The 22,131-nt window shown below is 33.2% G+C and overlaps 2 protein-coding genes across 2 annotated transcripts; one reads left to right on the top strand and one right to left on the bottom strand.

Annotated features, from left to right (window-relative positions):
• Positions 1-3,368: 3,368 nt before the first annotated feature.
• On the bottom strand, positions 3,369-16,391 carry LOC129939947 (beta-galactosidase). The gene is made up of 6 exons (XM_056048142.1): positions 16,074-16,391; positions 5,478-5,653; positions 5,266-5,416; positions 4,840-5,182; positions 4,624-4,771; positions 3,369-4,487 (listed from the first exon to the last, which is right to left on the bottom strand). Exons 1-6 carry the CDS (start codon positions 16,182-16,184, stop codon positions 3,446-3,448), a joined length of 1,971 nt encoding a protein of 656 aa, XP_055904117.1. The 5' UTR covers positions 16,185-16,391; the 3' UTR covers positions 3,369-3,445.
• Positions 16,392-18,035: 1,644 nt separating this feature from the next.
• Positions 18,036-18,785, top strand: LOC129941591 (tigger transposable element-derived protein 2-like). The gene is made up of 2 exons (XM_056050262.1): positions 18,036-18,410; positions 18,483-18,785. Exons 1-2 carry the CDS (start codon positions 18,036-18,038, stop codon positions 18,783-18,785), a joined length of 678 nt encoding a protein of 225 aa, XP_055906237.1.
• The last annotated feature ends 3,346 nt before the right edge of the window (positions 18,786-22,131 follow it).

Here is a 22,131-nt window from a genome sequence, read left to right as displayed (position 1 = left end):
ACATTATTTAAAGTGTTTGGCATGCGGTCGAGAAGAAAAAGTTAATTCTGGCAATAATATAATTGGAAGACGATGGACAGAATAAAACACATTCAGCTGCAAATTATGCCATTGTTGTAATGGTAACAGGATTTACTCATCGGTATGATCAGTTACTTGGGTATTGCTTTGTCAATTCTTCTTGTCCAGCCAAGACATTGAAGGAAATCGTAGTCAAATGTGTTAAATAATTGATTAAAGTTAAAATGAAACCCAGGCTTGTAATTTCCGACCAAGGTGAAAATTTTATTGGTCTTTATAGACTTCTAGGCATTCCTTTGCACAAACATTTCTTTTATGTTGAACATACTAACATTTATTACATGTATGACACCCCTCATCTTTTGAAATCTTTTTGGTGTAATTTCATCAAATATGACATTGTTGCACTTGGTAACAAGAAAGCAACTTGGAAAGATGTCATTGATTTTTACTTAAAAGACAAAAAATCTGCATTTAGAATGGCTCCAAAACTGACTGATGAACATATTTTCCCAAACAATTTTCAGAAGATGCGTGTCAGACTTGCTTCTCAGTTTAACCGTTTCAGCTGGTATTTATACCCTTGCCAGTATAGGTGCTTCATCGTCAACACCTATTAACACCTATTAAGCTTGGACGGATGAAGGCTTTGTAAATTACAGCCAGATCAGAAGGGGTGACAAATTTGTGGCACCGTTGGAGAAATCCTAAGCACCTGGCAGCATTTTTGGCAATATCAAATATATGATCATTCCATAATAGATGATCTGTGATACACATACCGAGTACTGACAATTGATTAGTTTCCTGGATGCAAGTGCCACTCATGCCACCCGGCATCGGTGGAGACAGCTTATCTAAAAAAAATTTGGAGCAAAGCCATTTTTAAGGCCTTTTATCGGATTTGTAATTGATTAACAACTCTTTGTACTTTGTTTATCATTTTGAAGCTACAAGAATTAAAAGTCAGAAACATATGCATGTATGTACATGCAACCCTATCAAAATAATTATTATTCAGGCTTTACAGTTTTACTGTGTGGTATTCGTATCCAAAGTTTTGTTTTCTGTTACTGATATCTTCAATAACACTAGTCGACAAAATGTCTGTCACATAAACAAAACAATACATTTTCAAGGGATTCATCATGTCTGTCGATGTTAAAAAAGTTGTCAACTGAATGATTCTAAAAATTTTAAAATTAATAACAATATAGTGCATATGGTGAAATAGTTTTATTTCAAAATCTATTTTTGTTAACGAGATGTTTTAGTCGTTAACCAGTTTATACCAATTTTAGAAGCATGTCTTACCAGATATTTTCAAGTACTTTCTTCACGTTTTTTTAATGGATATTGCAATACTGCAAATTTTCAAAAGTATAGTGCTGAAATTCGACATCTATAAAACTAAGTCGTCAATCCATTTTTCCATATCGTACTTTAAGAGGAGATTATGGTATACATATTCGTCCCACTAAGCAAGCATTTGGCAAAGTTGTGAAGAGACTGGATTGGTTATAGTTAGTTTTATTGACTTCAAAATTGTAACACTTTGTAAGTTTATCTTAAGTCTTTTAATGGTATACCAGGCTAATATAAAGTTTTCAAAAATTAATCAATTTTGCAAATAATTTTGTATACATTAAAAACTTTCATTCATTATACATGTTCTGTATCGTAAGGCACTCAAACAATATTGATATAAAACTTCCCAATATACTTCCAAAATAACTTTTGCGGAATTCTTTCAGAATTGGACAAACTCCCAAAAAATTAAAGAAGTCTTCACGTTCTCTTCGATTGCATACATCACACCATAGAAAAATATCTGGACGGTGAGAAATAAACTTTAAGCTGAGGACCAAAGTTTGAACAAAGCGAAGAATAGTTAAAGGTAAACTTCAGTTAATATTGAAAAAGTTGTTGAGCAATCGTTCGCCATTTTATACCACTCACCTACGCTTCTCTAGAATTAATTATGTGACTTAGCACAAACCTCGGAATCCTGTTTTCTCCCATCTCTATAATTCTTGCCACATAATTAAAGCGTAATTTGAGAGTATCCAAATAAAGTACATTCTATAGGTACAGCATATAGTTGGGTGTAGTACTCGGCAGTCTGAGGTGCTTTTGATGAAAAAACAGAGGAACTTTTCCACTGCACCGAACGACATTTCCGCTCCGTAAAAGAATTACAATTGCAGTTGCTCGAACCACTTTGTATTTAGCAATATGTGAAACTTTATTTTTCAAATAACAGCTCGTTGTCGTTACACCTTGTACGCTTAGCTTCCGCTATTTTTACTCGGAGGTGTCTTTCGAGATTCAGGTTCGGTCAATCAATACACCCAGATAATTGTACTCCTTAACTATTTCAACGACTTCTTCTTGAAAAGTCCATTTTTCCATTGAAAATTATTTCCCTCCACCGTTTTTAAATATCATTATATTGGACTTTGATAAATTAACTGATAGTTTCCAGGCTTTGCAATATCACTGAGTTCTATTTATCATCAGCTGCATTCCGTCTATAGACTCGGCCAATTAGACTATATCGTCAGCATACATTAGACAAGGAATGGATTTCCACTAAACACTATACCGGCTCTCACTGAGTTTGTTATATAGTTTATGTATAGACTGAACAGTAGCGTGCTTAAAACGTATCCTTGCTTAACTCCCTTGAGGTCTGAAACGCATCGGAAAGTTGTCTTCCAGCCCAAACTGGTGCCACATTTTTTGTATGCATTGCTTTGAGGACTGCTATTATTTTTGAAGATAATTGTAGAGCTTGTAGGAGAGAGCTTCCTTAGGAATAGAGTCGAAAAAAACAACAGTTCAGACGTGCTTTCAAGAAAACCGTAGTGACATGTTTCAAAGTCGCACACAATCCCCAGATTTTAATCTCATAGTCTATGGAAGATTATAGTTTTACGAATTGTAAATTGTAAGGTCTAATTGTTGAAAAAATCAAACTGGCTTATGAGGATATCCCAAATGATACAATATAAAAATAAATAGGCTCCATGCTTTTAATACGTGTTGGACTGATCAAAGACAAGAGATTTGCTCGCATATATTAAAGAAACTGTTTATTATTTAAACCAAATTATAAAACTGTAAATGATTGCTTTTATTTTCTAATCTTTTACATTTGGCCTTAATAAAGGTGTTAAATCACAAGATATCGGTTTCCGATTGTGATCACCCCTTCGATAAATGCAAGATTGGGATCTGTGAGTGAAAAACTTTCACCTTTTTTGCCGTTAAGTTTAAAAATATCATGTGTTTTTCTTTTTGTTTGAAATAGAATTTAATTTAGTTCCAAACGTAAATGACATATTTTAAATTTAGGATCAATTTTATTTGCAAATACCTAACAACCAGATCTTAAAAATTAAAACACTAAAACATCAGTTTATTAAGCATCCAAGCGAGCAACATCAGAGAATTTTATTCGCAAATCTGGAGACGTTTTCTGATACTCCAAAAAAACTATTTCATTGACACCTTTTCGAAGTATTGGTCCCGGAACATACATTGTGATCTGTGGGCCCACTAATGGCCAGTATCTTCCCAAGTTGAATCCGTTAATATATGCAACACCCTTTCCCCAACCATCAGTATCAAGATAGGTGTCAGTTGGGTCTGTCTCAATGGTCAACTCACCGTACAAAACAACTGGTCCATTGAGAAGAATACCTTGTTGTTCTGAACATTTTCCAGATTTCTTTTGAATATCTAAAAACTTTTGAATCTGTTCACTTTCCAATGGCAAAGAATTTGAGGACCAATCAAATAGTTCGATAGTACTACCGTTGAGTTTTTGAAGTGTGACTGGACCTAAAATGCCTTTGGTATCGTTTGCAATGTTAAAGTTAATGCGACCTTGGTTTTCTACAAGAATTTGTAGTTTCGCGCCCTCTGATCCTGCATTTAGTGGCAGTGAATATATTTTATTCTGACGTGATAGTGTGCCAAGAAACATTCCATCTACATAGATCAAGGCTCTATCGTGCAGTTTGTTAACTGTCAACAAAGTTGGGTCTATTTCCAGTTTAGGAAGAACAGTCTCATAAAGTACCAAACCGGAATATTGATCAAGTTCTTCGAAAGACATCGGCATTTTTGCTATAACTTTCTTTGTCGACAGTGCTTCAATACCGGTTGCCGAAAGAACATCACCCATTGGCTTCAATTGAATAGAACCATAGGCTGTTTTTTGGCTCTTTTCAGGTACCTCTAAGTTTGGCATTATCATATAATCTTGTAAAACCTCTCGGACTTTCATATATTTAGGAGTCACGTCTCCTGCCTCATCCATAACAGCGTCATAGTCGTAGGAAGTTATGTCAGGTGTGTAATTTCCGAAACCCCAGTCATTAGCTCCAGCTGTAAATTCAAAGTTTGTTCCACCAAAGAACATGTAAATGTTAACGTTCGCACCATATGTTAGGATATTTCTGTGAAAGAATAAGCGAATGTTTTTTTAACTACCAAAAACAAATAACGTGTCCCAGTTAAGTTCGAAATAGTCGAAATTTAACACTTTCGAAAATTACTTAAGAAATTCTAGGAACATTTAGCCATTTTACCAACCTCAATGCTTCAGCAACTGCAGTTGCATCCCTGCGCTCATTTGGCTCTTGCCAGTGAGTAAGCCAACCCGGATAGAATTCTGAGTTAACAAGGGGTCCATTTGGTTGAACTGATCTAAGAGTTGACCAAACATCATCGATTTCTTGAGCTTCAAATTAACAAAAGCGTTTTTTTTTAAATTTAAATGTAAAAACATTGTAAACTTAAATTATTTACCTCTTTCAAGACCAAAGTCTGTAGTTGCGAAAACATCATCGATTTTGCCACAACTTATGCGATCATTTGGAATGTCGGTTGTAAATAACACTGCATCACTACGAACGTATTTGTTCGTTTCATCACGGAGCCAATTAAGGTAGTTTTTGTCGCATGCATCAAAAGATCCATACTCATTTTCGACTTGCACCATTATAATCGGTCCCCCTCTACCATACAGATACTTCTGCATACGTTTCATGATATTACCGTACCAAATAGCAACTTCCGACGTATAATTGGTATCGCTTGTACGAGGCTTAATACCGGGATATTTGGTAAAAAGCCAATGCGGCAGACCACCCTTTAAGAAATAAACAATAATAAAAATAGTTAAAAATAGTTAGTTAGTATAGCTCAATAATTTCATTAACAAAAGTTTGGTACATTATCTCGTTCAGCGCAAATATATGGACCAGGGCGTAGAATGACGTATAAGCCTTCCTCTTCAGCTATTTTGATGAATCTTTCCACATCAGCAATTCCCTCGAATGTATATTCACCGTCTTTTGGATTATGCAACGACCATTCTATATATCTTTGGTAAAAATTGAAATTGATAAAATGTCTTCACGATTGTAAACAAACATCGGACTCACGTATCGACTGCATTCAATCCACAAGCACGCATCGTTCTAAGCCGATCGCGCCAAACTTCTGGTACCGCTCGGAAGTAGTGAAAAGATCCAGATACATACCGGAAAGGCTTTGAATCCATAAGGAAGACATTTCGATCGTAGTCAATGGTGAATTTTCGCTCCAAATAATGTAGTGGCTTAAAATTGATAAACAAATATAAAAGATTAAATGTCATTTACTCGTATATGTATATAAAAAAACACAAAATGGAATAAAATATAAAAGAAATTACAACTAACCATGATCGTGGTTATTTTTTAAATAAAAAATGAAAGTGGCAATTGTTTTCTACTTGCATCAGTCTTAAAATGAGTGAAAGCTCTATTGTTTGATATCTTTTTGTGTTTCAAAAGCAAAGTCACTCATGTGGTGTGTCTATGGTTAAAAGCTTTCATAAAGAGATTTTATTTGCATTAACCCTACAATGCATTCGAAAACATGAGACGCAAGAAAATCGACCTGTGTCGCACGGGTAAAATTTTCCTTGCGACAATTTGACGTTTCTCTGTTCCCTTATTCGTATTTTTGCTATTCTCTTTCATTTGGTTTCGTTGTTCGAGAAGCAAACTTCGACGGACAGTTCATTTTGTAGGAATCTATGTCTTTGTTTGTTGATTATAAATTATATTTTGATAATAAAACTCATAAATTTTACAAAACAAAATATTTTTTATTGATTTTAAAGAATAACAAAATTTTCTCGATTAATAAAAGTAAACAGACAAACAAACAAGTCGATGAAGAAATAAAAATGAAAGAGAACTGTCAAAATAGATTCATGAATCTAGTTTCAACGTGTAATAACACTTGAGAAACAGGATAGGATCACAAAGAAGAATTCGATGATGTCGCATGCATCTAGATTCAGCGTGTAATAGCAGACATACTGTTCCATATTTGGTACAGACAAAACAAACAAGTCTCCTGATTGTTTAGAGATACATAGCGACATCTTTTGACCGACGGAATAATTTTTAAGCTCTTAGCACCGGTTTACTGAGGACAAATGTATGCACTAGATGGCGTAAGCTATCGATTGATATTGTTTCGTACAGAAAGTTGAACGATCGATTTGATTTTGTGGTTTGTGTAAATTGAAAAATTCAAATAAAATAGTTGTACCAAAATTTCTAAGTGGAAAAAAATAAGTTAACATTGAAAATAAAGTATAATTAACGAAGGTAAGTTATATTTTTAATTACTATTGTTTTATGTACTAATATACCTACTTATTTAAACGTTCCAGATATGGTACACCATGCATTAGCTCACTTCTAATATACAACATATTAGAAGTGAACTAATGCATGGTTGGATTTTATTACAGATAATGGCGAAGAAGGTTATATCTGATGAGTTGATTGAGCAGTATTTAGATATACCCTCAGGGAGCGAAGACGGTCTAGACTTTTCAAGTGCGGAAAGTGATGATGACATGGCAAAATTCAGAGAAAACTTGGACCAAATGTCTGCAGATAGTGACTCTGAAAATAATATTGAGCCTACCAGGTATGCACCATTATCTTCTACTTACTATAGCACTCTCTGTGCCGAAAACAATTCCTTCACCAAAACAAATCCTCAATCCAGCATTTCAGAGCCAAGTACGTCAGCACGCCAAAATAGAAGTTCATTCACTATGCCAGTTACCAGAAATCGGATTTCAAATAATAATACCGCTGATAAAAGAAAGAAAAGAAATCTAATTTGGAAAAAGAAGTCTTTACAGGCTAACCATCCCCAATTTTCTGGGCATACAGTTTTAGAACCGCCAATCACAACTATCGATACTCCATTGCAATATTTTTTATATTTTTTTGATGATGAACTACTAACCCACATAGTTGAAGAAATGCATAAATTCAGCATCCAAAAAGACCCATCTAAACCGTTCTGTATCACCACATACGAATTAAAAAAGTTTTTAGGTATATGTTTACTTATGAGCATTGCTCCATTGCCTAATATACGGATGTATTGGGAATCTGAGTTAGGTATACCTTTAGTAAGAGAGACTATGACCGTGAATCATTTTGAGAAGATAAGACAGTTCCTGCACTTCAACGACAATTCCTTACAAGTACCATCATGTCATCCAGGACATGATCGCCTACATAAAATAAGGCCAATAATAGAAAGTCTAAAAAAGAAATTCCAGAGTATACCTAAGAGGGAGACTTTATCAGTGGACGAACAGATGTGCGCAACGAAAGCTGCAAATTTCTTACGTCAATATCTTCCTAACAAACCACACAAATGGGGATATAAGCTTCTCGTGCTATGTGACGATAGAGGCATAGCATACGACTTCGAGATATACTCTGGAATGGAAAATAATTCTGAATTAAGATATCCTAATGAGCCTGACTTGGGTGCATGTAGTAATTTTGTAGTCCGCCTAGCAAGAACTATCCCGAGATACCAACAATACAAATTATTTTTCGATAATTACTTCACTTCTGCAGAACTTATTTCTTTCCTCTCGAAACAAGGTATCCAATCACTGGGAACGGTCAAAAAAGGTAGACTAGGCAAAGATATAAAAATCCCATCCCTAAAAGACCTGAAGAGTACGAAAACAGAACGAGGGCATTCAGAAGAATGGGTAGCTGATGTAGATGGCACGGAAGTTGGCACAGTGATGTGGTATGATAATAAGCCTGTTGTTTTGTCCTCGTCCTTTGTAGGTCAACTGCCCATTGAAAAGGTTAGCCGATATTGTAAAAAACAAAAAAAATATATTGAAGTAGATTGTCCCAAAATAGTAAAAATCTATAATAAGCATATGGGGGGAGTGGATTTATTGGACTCTTTTCTTGGGAAGTACAAAATAAAAATGCGCACTAAAAAATGGTATCTGCGTTTGTTTTACCATTTTCTAGACATGGCCACCATAAATAGCTGGCTACTGCACAAGAGGGTGGGAGAACAAAAGGATGAACAAACTCTGATTAAATTAAAAGATTTTAAACTGGAAATCGCTAAAAGTCTTTGTATGTGTGGTCCATCATTACAAAGAAAAAGAGGAAGACCGTCTTCTGCCATAGAAGACATGATTGGAAAGAAAAATAAAAGAAATGCAGCAATCCTTCCCCCTCGAGATGTCAGATTGGACAAATTTGATCATCTTCCTATATGGAGCGAGAAGAGACAACGCTGTAAATATCCACAATGCAAGGGAAAAACTTATGTATTATGCGAAAAGTGTCGTGTTGAGTTGTGTTTGAACAAAGACAACAATTGCTTTTATAAATTTCATCAATAAGTAGAGCTATTGTTATTTTAGAACTAAATATATGATTATTTTCGTTGTTCCTAATTAAGAGCTAAATATTAATCTTAATGCATACTGTACCACATATGGAACAGAATTGAAAAAAATGAATATCTTCAAAACTAATAAAGTTTAATTGTTATTGTTATCATTTATTATCTCTTGACACTATATAAAAGCACATATATTTTATTGACAACATTTAAAAAAATCATGCATTGTAGGGTTAAGACAGGGTGTACTGTCGTTGTTTTATTTAGGCTATTTTGCTCATAGGTAAAAAGATAAAAACACAAGGATTAGAATCGTATCTAACTGCTTTAATATAGGTACAGCTCAAAGATAGAACCGTTTTCACTAAAAAGTTATTTTTTTACAACAACTTAAACATTGTACACATTGCCAAAATAATTTAATTTTTCACATCATTTTAGCTTTTTTCACAACATTGACAAATGTATACTAATCAGTAATATTTTTGAATTTAAACTTACGTTGCTCCAACGCATAATCGGACAGTGGATTCATTTATATAAAATATGCTATAAACTTAGAAAAACACCTTTGTTCTAATCAATCTTTCAATGAATCTTCAACCAAGTAGTGCAAAAATGGCTCAAAGTGGAAATCAAACAAGTGTCGAAGTAAGGCAATTAATTATAAAATTAAATTTTGAAGGAAAAACGGTAAGAGAAACTGCCGAGTTGGTTGGACGAGGCAAATCTACTGTCCAAGATATCATTAAAAGGTATAAAGATAAATTTGGAATGACCAACAAAAGCCGCGAAGTCAAGGCAAACTTTTAAGAGAAAAAGAGAAGAGCGGTCAGTATTAAAAGAAATAAAAAAAATCTATTCAAAACTGCAAAAGATCTTCAAATTTCCCTCAAAAATCGTGTTGGAAAGGATGTTTGCCTCAACACTGTCCGTAACACTGTTTATATATACAAATACTATGGAAGAGTTGCCAGAAAAACCCATTTGTTAGCCCAAAAAAACAAAAATAAAAGATTTAATTTTGCGAAAGAATATTTATTGGAACAAGAGGTGTTTTGGAATACGGTAATGTGACCATATTAATAAAAAAATTTATTTTAATTTACAGTTTTCGATGCTAAAAGGTCTTGTTCACTGATGAGAGCAAATTTAATTTGCATGGCTTGGATGGAAGGATGTATGTGTGGCGTAAGCCAAATACTGAGTTCCAGCAACAAAACACCAAAGCCACAATAAAACACGGAGGGGGCTCTGTCATGGTTTGGAGCTGCAGGTCAAGTGCTGGGGTAGTAATTTGCATTTGATAGATGGTAAAATAAACAAATTTGCCTACCTTAACATTTTGAAACAAAATGTAAAGCAGAGTGAATTTTCATTTTATCGGGACAATGATCCCAAGCATATATCCGGTGTTGCAAAGATGTGGTTAATCCATAATTGCGCCAAACTCATTGACACACCAGCACAGAGCCCAGACCTCAATGTGATTGTCGATTGAACATCTGTGGGATTAATTGGCCAGGAGAGTATACAAACAAAAATTTAACTCTCTAAATCAGCTTAAGGAGGCTTGAATTGAAGCTCTTGGAACTCTATTGAGTCTGAGATCCATGCCAAATCGACTTCAAGCCGTTCTGGGCAGTAAAGGGTTGCTACCAAATAATAGATGATAGATTTTTACTGTTTTGAAGACGATTATTACTTCGTCCGATTATTTGTTAAAAATTAAAAACTGGTTTATTTTGTTTTATTCTTTGAATTAACCTTAAACACTTGAAAATGTTTAGTTTTTAGCTGTTTTTTTTTTTTCTTAAGTTACAGCCCATTTTATATAAATGAAACTATTGTCCGATTAAGCGTTGGAGCCACTATCACACACGCCATTAAAAAATAACTAGAATACGCATATCTAACAAAAATTACAGTTACCTAGCTGAAGACACAACTTCAATTTTGATAATAAAACTTTAAGACCTGAAATCTTAAAAATTTGAAAATGCCTGAAAACAACTTTTTTTTATAACAATTGAAGTCCCTAATCATGTCATATATTATTCTCCTGTAAAAATTCTAAGAAATCTTATACAAAAATTCAATTGGAAAATTCTTATTTCATTTTCGTCAATTCTAATATAAATAATATTCAATTTTAAAACAACAAATCTGAAGAACTTGTTAGTAATGCACGTTGTCCAAATTATTTTAAAGTTAAAAAGAGACATTCCAATAATTTCATCGAATTTTAATATTCCATTAGTGTCGTTTGTTAAATTTTGGGTTTTAACAATTTTAAAACGTTTATGTGTTTCAACTGAAAAATTAGAGTTCTTAAACGTGATGAGTGCATAATGTGACTTAATAGCATTTACCCAAATATAAGGCATTTTAGCTCTATTAACTCCGACGATTTACGATAAACTGTCACCCCTTAATGAAAAGAAATATCAACACAGTTTGACACTTTTAACCCTCAAATCATAGACAACATTAATAGAAATTTCTCATGTAGCTAAAAAACACCGTATATAATTTACATGAGAAGCTTTAGAGTAGACGATAGGTGATAAAGCAATCAAAGGTATAACGTTTATTAAAAGTCGTGGAGTAAGAGCTTTATTGGCTATAAAAAAGGTTATAAAACAACATTGATTAAATGCTAGTATAATTTTTCATACAAAGGTTAAATTATCAACGTTAGCTTTGAATACTAATTAATAGATACATCAATAACAATATTAATTCACAATTTTATTCGTACTTTACACTATTTTAATCTTAAAACTTATTCTTATTCATTGATAATTTAAAACAGATAACAATAACAATTATTGTATATGGGATTGCTAACTGATTCTAGTGTTGTCATCTAGCATTAAATATCTCAAGAACTCTTAACGAAAATTAAAAATCGTACCTACAGTGTAAGAAGTTAATTAGATTCTCCTATTGCGAAGTTGATAAGGCTTTGTGTATGTAGTTATACTTGCTTAAAGCAGTAGTAGTTTTATAAAATATGTCACCAAATTTTTTTTTTTTAGAAGGAAGAAGTACATATGAAAAAAAAACGCTAAATGTCTGTTGCGGTCCTTAGAAGAAATACCTGCAGTACGTATTTTATTTCAAAGATCAAGATCCTCAAAGACCACTTTAAGAAATCAATTTATAATAAAGGTACAGTGTTGGAAAACATAATAAATAATGGGCACAACTTTTTGTTTTCACTTAACGGTAAAAAGATCGACGCCAATGTTAATTCCTTCTGGAAAAAATAATAAAAACCACCTACTTTAACTACTATTGTAACGTATGGATCTGTTTATTTGTATGCAAATAGGAGTTTTGAGTTTGGTTATAAGTTTGTCAGATGTTTTATAATCGATACTAAAAAAATGTTTAAAAGTCATCTCAAATCAAATGGGGTGGCGCAACAGTCCGTTGTGAACCAGGGCCTAGTGACTTACAACTCTTAACCATTCCTGTGTGCGAGTAATGTTGTCAAGAATGGAGGGGACCTAAAATTTTATGCCGAATCAGAACGGCTAGTTTGAGAAAGCACTTTTTCATGACAAGAATTACTCTTGAAGGATTTGTCAATTCCTTGCAAAAAGGCAGTACCCGCGAAAATTTTTTTTTTTTTTTTTTTTAATTAAGGTGGCACAGGCAGGGATTGAACCCAAGACACCTTGCATGACAGTCCAACGCACAAACCGTCATGCCACGGGTACTAAAAGTCATCTATCATCTAATAAATATGGTTCATGACATTCATGGATTACATTATACTCCCTTTGATGAGAAAACTTAGACAAGCTGGAAAAACAATGGTAGAAATTGCTAAAACTTTAAACTGTTCGAAGAAAAAAGTATTTAAAACCTTACATTCATGTCTAAAGAAGAAAAAGATAAACTTCTTCTCGTTTTGATACACTATTGGTAAGAATATGTAAGAAGAAACCATTTATTTCTTTAAGAGAACTCAAAAATAAATTAAACGGATCAGTGACAGCTATACAAAAATAAGAAACCAACTTATAGAGGCAAGTCTTCCTGGTAGAAGTCCACGAAAGTTGACATTTTTTAACCAAGCAAAGCATTATACAAAGACTTCCCTTTGCAAAAAAAACCGACACCGTTTATTGGAATGACATTTTGTGGTCGGATAAAACGAAGATCAATTTGTTTACTTCCGATGGAAAAATGTAATAGTAGGGGAGCCCAGGATGCTAAATCGGGATTTACTCGAGCGTCAAAGAGACCTATTGGATTGCGAAGCTTATATATCATATATACACTTTCATCGGTGGGGTAGCGGCTATAAGTTTTCAAAAATGTGCGCGTCAGATATTAATAGCATCCATGTTCTATGTATTTTTGAAAACATACGTATGTTAATCTGACCGTTTCCATGATGGGGGTGGTCGTACGTAAGGGTTGAAAATGGTAAAAAAAAAATTTAACCGAGCGCGTCAGATTTTCAAAGGGGATGTTAAGTGAACCTAAAAGAACGCTCTTATGTAATAATCTGACGATTTGGATGTGACCCAAACTCGCGGCCATTATTAGAACTTGCAAACAAAAATCCCCATTTTGAAATACTCGAGCGCGTCAGATTTTGATATATATGGTTCATGTATATACCCTAAACGTGTTGCCTCTTAATCTGACGATTATCTGGAGGGATTCGCCTAATCTGACAATGGAACGATTTTTTTATTATTATTATTATTTTTTCCTTGCTTAAGTATTTGAGATAAATTAATTTTTCTTAAATCCAGCTTATTTAAATGCAATAGAAACTTTGCATGCACCCCATCTTGCATCCATCGCGCCTTTCACCCTCCCCACCTTGCACATACTGCACCTTGGACCCACTCCAAATCCAATAGTGTGCCCAAGAAGGGGGGTTGCGGGGGGCAGCATGCCCCCATACACACCTCGGTGTGGCGTACACCCAAACTCGCACACACCCCCCTGTTGCATACACCCACATTCAGACCTGCTATTATTACTATCAAAATAAGACCATTCAAGCAAAAAAAAAGAATTAAATTAAAATAGGAGTTGTGGTTATTTTCAACTTTTTCAAAAACTAAAAGACATAAAATCATCTAGTTTTCAGTTTTTTAGCAAAAACAATTAAGAGCAATAAATTTTGAAATAAAAACAATTGTAGATAATCTTGAAGTATTGAAAAATTACACTTTTTAACTTTTTTTAATCAAATTTTGAGTTTAAAATTAAATTTTTCAAAAACTACGCATAGTTCTGACTTGAATTAAAAACTAACTAATAAAACAGAATGTTGGCTTTGAAAAAATGTATTATTCTTAATTGTTAGTATCACCGTTATTTTTTAATAATTTTTTTCCATTTTAAATAATAATTTTTTTAAATTGCCCTCCCCTCACTTCGGCTAACGGAAATCGTCAGATTATATAATATTTGTGAACGTTGAATTATTACCTTCAAAATAAAAAAAAAATTAGCCACGCTCGAGAAAGTCAAGATGACGTTTTTTTTTACAAGTTTGTAACCCGCCTACTTCTTATCGTCAATCGAAAATTGTCAGATTAGTCTAATATACACTTTTTAGCATATAACTAACTTACCCTACCTTAATCTTACGCGCTCGAGAATTTCAGATGATCAATTTTTTTTTACTAATCTGATCCTTTATCCTTGACGCGCGGCCACATATACGGGGCTAATTCTTGGTGGAGGTATTCAATGGGGTACTAGGTACCTCCCTGTACATTAATCTGCCGCGCTGTAGTAAATCCCAAAATCCCTTCTTGGGCTCCCCTACTATAAGTGAGAAGGCCACAAGACAAGAAGTTTAACTCAAAATACACAAAGAAGACAGTGAAGCACGGTGGTGGTGGTAATTTGAAGGTACTTTCCAGCATCTGGTGTAGGTCCAGTATTTTAAATCAAAGATGATTTTTTCGATGTGGATTATGTCCACATCCTATATTCAGTTACACTAACATTAACTGAAGATAAGGTGCCAATTCGGGGATAATGCCCCGAAGCACTCTTTAAAATTGACTAACAAATACTTACAACAAAATAAAATCAATGTTATGGAATGGTCATCACAATCCCCCGGCCTTAACCCAATTAAACACTTCCTAAAGCGAAGGATCGGAGATTGTAAAACCAAAAATAAAGACTAGTTGTGGTCGAAAATTCAATGGGAATGATACTCCATACTGGTAGAGACATGTGCCGAATTTGTGAATTTGATGGGGCGAATAGTTAATAGTAAAAGTGCCACTACAAAATACTGAAAGAATCTGAAATACTTTTACCGTTAAGTTACTTTCTCGCTACGGAAAGAGTACCATTCTAATTTGTGTTCTATTATTGTTTTCAGGAGGAAGCAAAATAATAATCAGAAGTCTATTTCTTATCGTTACTTCCCAATATTATATTTAAAAACAAAATGGTTGTATTTAAGCAATAAATTGCTAAAAATCTTTCTCTGTAGTTTTAATTTTCTTACACTTCACAAATACCTTTTTATGTGTTAGAACACAAGAACACAAGCTATTATCTGCTTTTATTTTTTACAACACTGTATGTATTTAATTCTCGATATATACGATATCAAAACCATTTTAATTTTGTTGTTATGTCCCCTTACACTAATAATAAATACAACCTTTACAGCTTTTGCTAGAAGCAAACTTAAAAAAGTCAATTAAAATTGCTGAAAATTTTTACCAATATCTCTCAAGCAACACAAATATTTAGCATAAAACTAGATTAAATAAAGTATCATTAATTTGCTTTCGTCATTGCAGAAAAAAGCACATTTTAAACAGATTTGTATAGTTACAAATTTTAGTTAATTATTTTCATAGTCGTGATATGTCACGTTTGAAACTTTAGTTCATAACTTAAATCGTTTAAAAACGCATCCTGAACGTAAAACTTACTGAAGAACGAATACACAGCACACTCTAAAATCAATTATTACAGATTTAAGGGATATCGGAATCGGCCAAACATCTTCCACATGCAAATTAATATGTTCTATATAAACTGCAGATAGATAAGCAACAGTTCAAATTTGTTCAGAGTTCCATTTTTTGAAACCTTGTTGAAGAACTTAACTATTTCATTTCCACAATCAACTTCTGATAAAAACTTAAAACATTTCGAAACAAACCAATCTACTTTGATGGCTCATTTCCATCAACTTTTCACCACAATTTTGAATACATTGACATACTTTTAAGGACACAAGGAAAACTGAAGATATTTTAAATATGATTACTAACCGGTACGGTTATTTCGCCCAGGACAAATCTCATACCGATGGCAATTATTGCCGACACCAATAGAAGTCCACCCGTCATCGCAAGCAAATTAGTACTAGATTTAGATTTCATATCAACAAATTAATTTGCAGCTAAATTGGATTAAAGCTTTGAGAAATTATAGCTTAATATCACGTCACAAAGTTCACAATCTCTCAGTCCCGGGTTTTGGGAAGTAGATTTTAATTATGTATGTTGCTCACGTCGTATTTATTAATAATATTAAAAAATTGACAAAATTTATAAGCACGTCCGAATTGCCGTCGCTGACCATGTCCGATATGTGTACAACTAAATTATTGATTTTGCATGCCCTTGGTATTTTGTTATATGAAACGATCATTATTATCTAATGATTTGTGTTCTTATCAGAGTTTTTGAAGTACTTGATAGGATTACGGCGCTCTTAAGTTTTTCAAAGATGATAAGCTGTCTAAAGAATAAAAAGATTTTTGATATAACTGTGATTTTTCATATCGATTCATATCATTTGTTATTTATTGGCAAGTTACGTATAAAAGAATTTTTCATTTGAAAGCTACTACTATATAACCATCTTTATGACAGTTAAATTCACATGTAGGGTTATACGAATTTTAAAGATAATGTTTGACTTGTTACTGACACTCATAAGTGAATTATGGCAGTGGCAGGAATCGAAAAATTTGACGTTGGTACTATAAATTACATTTGCAATATGCGGTCATAGTTCAAACCTGTAAGGACTTAAATCAATTATTGACTGAATTCAGTAAAGTCAAGCTCAATGAACAAAAGCTTTTGATAGAAAGTTAGGACCTGTGTTATAAATATTCATAACTTATATTCAATTGAAAAAGTCAAATGACTCAAATTAATTTGCACTGCAGTAATTTGACTTTTTTAATTGACTTCAATTGAAGACTAAACAAAAATGTCTAAGCCTTATCATTGTTGCAGACTAAGCCTAAAAAACTATAGTCTTCAATGCTCTGATGATTTGTTTATCAATTTTTTTAATACAAAATTGTCACTAGGATCTGTTTTGTTCGTTGGTAGCAAATTCTTTTAATTTATTAAGATCTGTACAAAATTTAAATTTTAAACACAAACTAAAAACTCGAATGATAAAAACAGATTTATGTTCTTTCAAGGTTACACCAATATCACGATCTTAAAGGGGTTTCGCAAATAAGAAAAACTGTCCCGAAGTGACAATATTTCTGGCAAACGGCAACACTTGCACTCATTTACTTAATTACCCGAGGCAACAACCGAAATTTCCAATACATCTTTTTTTATTCCATACTCTAACCTGTGGTTAGTTTGATATACAGGGTGGGTCAAAAATTACGGGCGGTTCAAAAGTGTCTCTCTTATTTAAAATGATAATATCTGTTATAGCATACAATTGTTTAGTTCCCTTCAAAGATCTTATAAAGAGAAGAAAATTAGAAACAAAATGTAGAACCCCCTGTACATATATGTAGCAAAATATTTAGCACGTAGCGCAAAAATTACTATGGAAATTATAATAAACAAATATTATTAATACTTATAACTAAGTTGTATACATTTTTTTAAAGCCAAAACTTTTGTCTATTAGCTTGTTTTTAAATCAAGTCAAACCTGTGTGTAGTTTTTGAAAAAAATTGTTTTAAGCTCAAAATATGTACCCACAAGCTCGTTCCTATGATCATTGGTAAGTCAAAAAATCCACGGTGTCTTAAAAATTTTGAAATGCCAATAGAATACAAAAGTTCTATGAATGCATGGATGACAAAATACATTTTCAAGGAATGGTTTTTCAAGAGCTTTGTAGTTCAAGTAAAGAAACACTGCGAAGAACAAAATCTCCCACTTAAGGCACTTCTGATTATAGACAATGCTCCATGCCATCCATCGGCAGAAGAGTTAAGGTAACTTAACGGAGACATTTGCACAATGTTCTTACCACCGAATGTCACTGCGTTAGTTCAGCCGATGGATCAAAATGGTATAAGAATTACGAAGCTGCATTATAAGTCAAACTTGCTGTCGTTGGTCATTGCCAACAAAAATGAAGATATAATTTCTGCCCTAAAGAACTTCAATTTGCGCCAAGCCATTACATTGATGTCAAAATCGTGGGATCAAGTAACTTCTCAAATTCTTGAAAAATGCTGCAACCCCATTTTTAATGATGTCGATAACAGTTTCTTTAACGACGAAGATGATGTCCCATTATCTACTCTCAGAGAACGCTGGAGGGAAAACTTGATTGCAGATGGGGAAGAAGCACCCTTGATACATTTGCTCGAACAAATAGACAATAATCAGGTAACATTTCTTGACTTTTAGTACAAAACAGTAGGTACCTAATGAACAAACTTTTATTTTTCAATCCAACAGCATTACACCGAAGAAGAAGTAAACGAATGGTTACGCGATGAAGATGTTCCTGATGGTGTTGAAGATGAAGACATCGATTCGGAAAATGAATCTGACCCGGGTGATGTTATAATGGTGCAAAACATTGTAACTGACACCGAAGCCATCGAATCAATCGATAAATTGATCGATTGGGCCAGTCAAAATAACAGAACATCATCTGAATTTACAGTACTCCAAAACCTCAGAGAAAGTGCGCTAAAAAATGTTTTGCAGAAAACTAAGCAATGTGAAATAACAATTTTTTTTCCAAAGTTGGTTTAAATACAATTGTGTTTTGTGTCAATTACTAACATTTAAAATAATATAATGAAAACGTATAAAAACGAAGACTTTTTTATTTTTTCCAGTAACTTGAACAATCCAGTAACTTAAACAGGCCTCGTTTCGTAGGTGTTCAAGTTAGCGAGATTCCACTGTATTTTTACCAAATTGGCGCACTATTTTTTGTAGATTTTATTTTTTATGAAACAAACTGACTGTTGGATTTTTATATAAAAATTACTGAATATTGAAAACAATATTTTCTCTGAAATAAAATAAGTTTGAAGCCAATATTTATAATTTTTGAAAAGCTATTTGAGCCGAAAGTAAATTTTTACCAAGTTTAAGCAGGTATTGTTTTTTTTAGAGTTTTATTTTTTGTAAAAAAAACTGTCAATTCGATTTTTTTTTAAATTTTACCAAATGTTGAAATATTTAAAATTTTTGAAGAGATATTTGAGTCAAAATCAATTTTTACCAACTTTTATACATTTTTTCAGGTTTTTATTTTTTGTAAAAAAAACTGTCAATTCGATTTTTCTCAAAATTTGTCCTAATGTTGAAAACAATATTTTTTATAAGAACAAATTAGTTAGAACCTATTATCTCAAAGTTTTTAAAAGATATTTGAGTCGAAAATCATTTTTTACGAACTTTTGTTAATTTTTTTTCGGTTTTTAATTTTTTGTACAAAAACTGTAAAATCGATTATTTTCAAACTTTAACTGAATGTTGACAACAAGACGTTTTGAAAGATAAAAGTAAATTAAAGCCAATATCTCAAAGTTTTGAAAAGATATTTGAGTCGAAAATCAATTTTTACCATCTTTTATACATTTTTTTTTAGGTTTTTATTTTTTGTAAAAAAACTGTCAATTACATTTTTCTCAGAATTTTATCAGATGTCAAAAACATTATTCTTCGTTGCACAAAATTGTTTTGGAGATGAAATCATATTTCAGTCGTAAAATTTTGGAGGTGACAAATTTTTTGTTTCAGTTTTATTGATTTATAAAAAAAAACCGTTATATTGATTTTTTTCGAAAAATATACCTGTTTGGTATCACGTTACAATATATTATATAAAATTTAATTTAAGTCTCTAGCTTTTTTGGTTCGTAAGATATTTAAGGTTAACCAAAATTTTCACCTTTTTTTCAAACTGCTATAGTAAAAAACCACCCACTCAATTTTCTTGAGAGCCCTTTCTGCATCTTTCTGCCTTATTATCTGTATAACAAAATTTATTTGAAGTCGATATCTCTTCTGGTTCTTGAGCTATGGACGACAAAAAAAACGTCGCGAACGTACGGACGTACAAACGTACGTAAACACGCACGCACAGACATCTTTCTAAAAATCTTTTATTTCGCCTCTAGGGACCTTGAAACGTCGAGAAATGTCAAAATTTTCAATTTGACAAATCGGACCCATTACAATAACTTCCTATGGGAAGTTAAAAAAGGTTACAAGTGTAATTTTTCAAAACTTTAAGATTATCTACTATTGTTTTTTCCATTGCTCTTGAGAAAATCGAAAATTAAGTAAGCTTAAGTATTTACGTAGTCTTATTTTGATAGTTATAATCGAATAAGGAATAAGATTATATATATATTATTTAAATGCAAATACTATCATCTAAAAATAGCTTTTGTCATATAAAATCTATTATCTTATCCAAAATCGATTACGGATTGGTTGTATATGGCAAATGTTCTAAGTCAAACTTGCAAGCCATCTTATCAACATATCACGCTGCCGCCAGAATCAGTGTTAAGGCGTTCAAAACAACGCCCATCAAGAACATCCTCACAGAAAGCGGCCTGCCAGCTATCACCTATCGATTTCAATATTTGACGTCACTCTTCCCTAGACCCGTGTACTGGGCACTGAGTGCCCATTACAATTTTCAAATCAAGAAAAAACTTATAAGTTGCTCTGTTACATGCTTAAAGAGACTTTTCCTACAAGCATAGAGTGTCTAAGTACACGAAAATGGACCATTTGAATGGATTTTGTTGGTATTTGGGGCAGGTCATGGTTGCAAAGTAAAAAGCCGATAATATTAGATTAGATGAGAATTATTCTTTTTCAACGGTTTTTTATGTTTTGACAGCGGTATTTTCATCAAGTTTGCTTTGATTTTTATTGTTAATTATAAATTTAGGTAGGCTGCAAATAAATCAGTCAGTTAGTTGCTGCTATAGTAAGAAATCGACAAAAAAATACGTTTTTTTTCGAAACAAAGTGATTTTTTTAGATATCTAATAAATTATTCTAAAGTAAGTAAAAAAGCTTGTGCAAAGTGAGTTTGTTATTGATGGAATATTTTTAGAACATGGATGATATGAGTCACATACTATTCCTTCTAAATGCATCATCAAGTCGGGATTTGACTGATGCAGAGCAGGAATTTTTTGACGAAAATTATGGTTGAGTTATGGATGAAGAAGTTGATGAAGGAGAAAAAGTTCCTGAAAATAACTCTGAAGACGACAACGGTGATGATGGTACAGATTTTTTTGGATGCTGATGATCCGAACTACGAGCCAAACGAAGCTTTGCTTGACTTCCGCGTCCAGCAGGTTGGGTTTGACATGGAGGAAGTGGAACTGCAACGACAGCAAGGAACTCGCCGTGGGGAGGAGATTGAAAGTGAGGCTGCCAACCCTAATCGAGGAATGCGATATACGGCCCGAAATATGAAATTCAATGACATTCGGTGGTCAATGCCAGATGAAAAAGAAAAAAGAAGAACAAATCGAGTTTGCAATGAACGCTTGATTCATGAGGGTGGTAAATGTTCGAAAACATTTTCTTCTAAAGCTGATTGTTTCAATTCATTGGTGACTCAAGCCATTGTGAAAAACATAGTCTTGGAAACAAATAGAAAAGCAAAAAGAGTGTATGAAGAAAATCAATTATCAAACGAACCGAAGGTAATGCGTCGGTGGTATGATACAACTGAAGTTGAGATCTTTGTCTACATTGTCATACTACTGTACACTGGAGCTGAAAAAGCTTATGGTGTAGAGCAAAGGATCTTTTCCATGAGAGTAATATGGCCTTTTACCTTGCAGTTATGTCTTTAGAGAGGTTTGAGGAAATAAGCAGATTCATTCGATTCGATGACGGAAGAACCCGAACTTTTCGACTCCAAAGTGAGAAGCTTGCTGCGTTTAGGCATGTGTGGAATTTGTTTCAAAGGAACCTCATTAGTTTTTATCAACCTTCGAAAGAGCTTACCATCGATGAACAACTCGTTGGCACAAGAGGAAGATGCCCATTCAAAATGTACATGCCCAATAAGCCTGGGAAATATGGAGTAAAAATAATTTGGATTGTG

The sequence above is a fragment of the Eupeodes corollae genome, chromosome 1, assembly GCF_945859685.1.
Source record: "Eupeodes corollae chromosome 1, idEupCoro1.1, whole genome shotgun sequence".
NCBI lineage: Eukaryota > Metazoa > Arthropoda > Insecta > Diptera > Syrphidae > Eupeodes > Eupeodes corollae.
This window is presented reverse-complemented; position numbering and strand designations above follow the sequence as displayed.

Bases quoted from the DNA above. Each gene is read 5' to 3' on its own strand.
- LOC129939947 (XM_056048142.1), bottom strand. From the start codon at position 16,184: ATGAAATCTAAATCTAGTACTAATTTGCTTGCGATGACGGGTGGACTT. The intron at 5,417-5,477 runs GTGAGTCCGATG...TTTTTACCAAAG, and splicing joins GGATTGAATGCAGTCGATAC to ATATATAGAATGGTCGTTGC. The intron at 4,488-4,623 runs GTTGGTAAAATG...ATTCTTTCACAG, and splicing joins GCAGTTGCTGAAGCATTGAG to AAATATCCTAACATATGGTG.
- LOC129941591 (XM_056050262.1), top strand. From the start codon at position 18,036: ATGTTCTTACCACCGAATGTCACTGCGTTAGTTCAGCCGATGGATCAA. The intron at 18,411-18,482 runs GTAACATTTCTT...TCAATCCAACAG, and splicing joins AACAAATAGACAATAATCAG to CATTACACCGAAGAAGAAGT.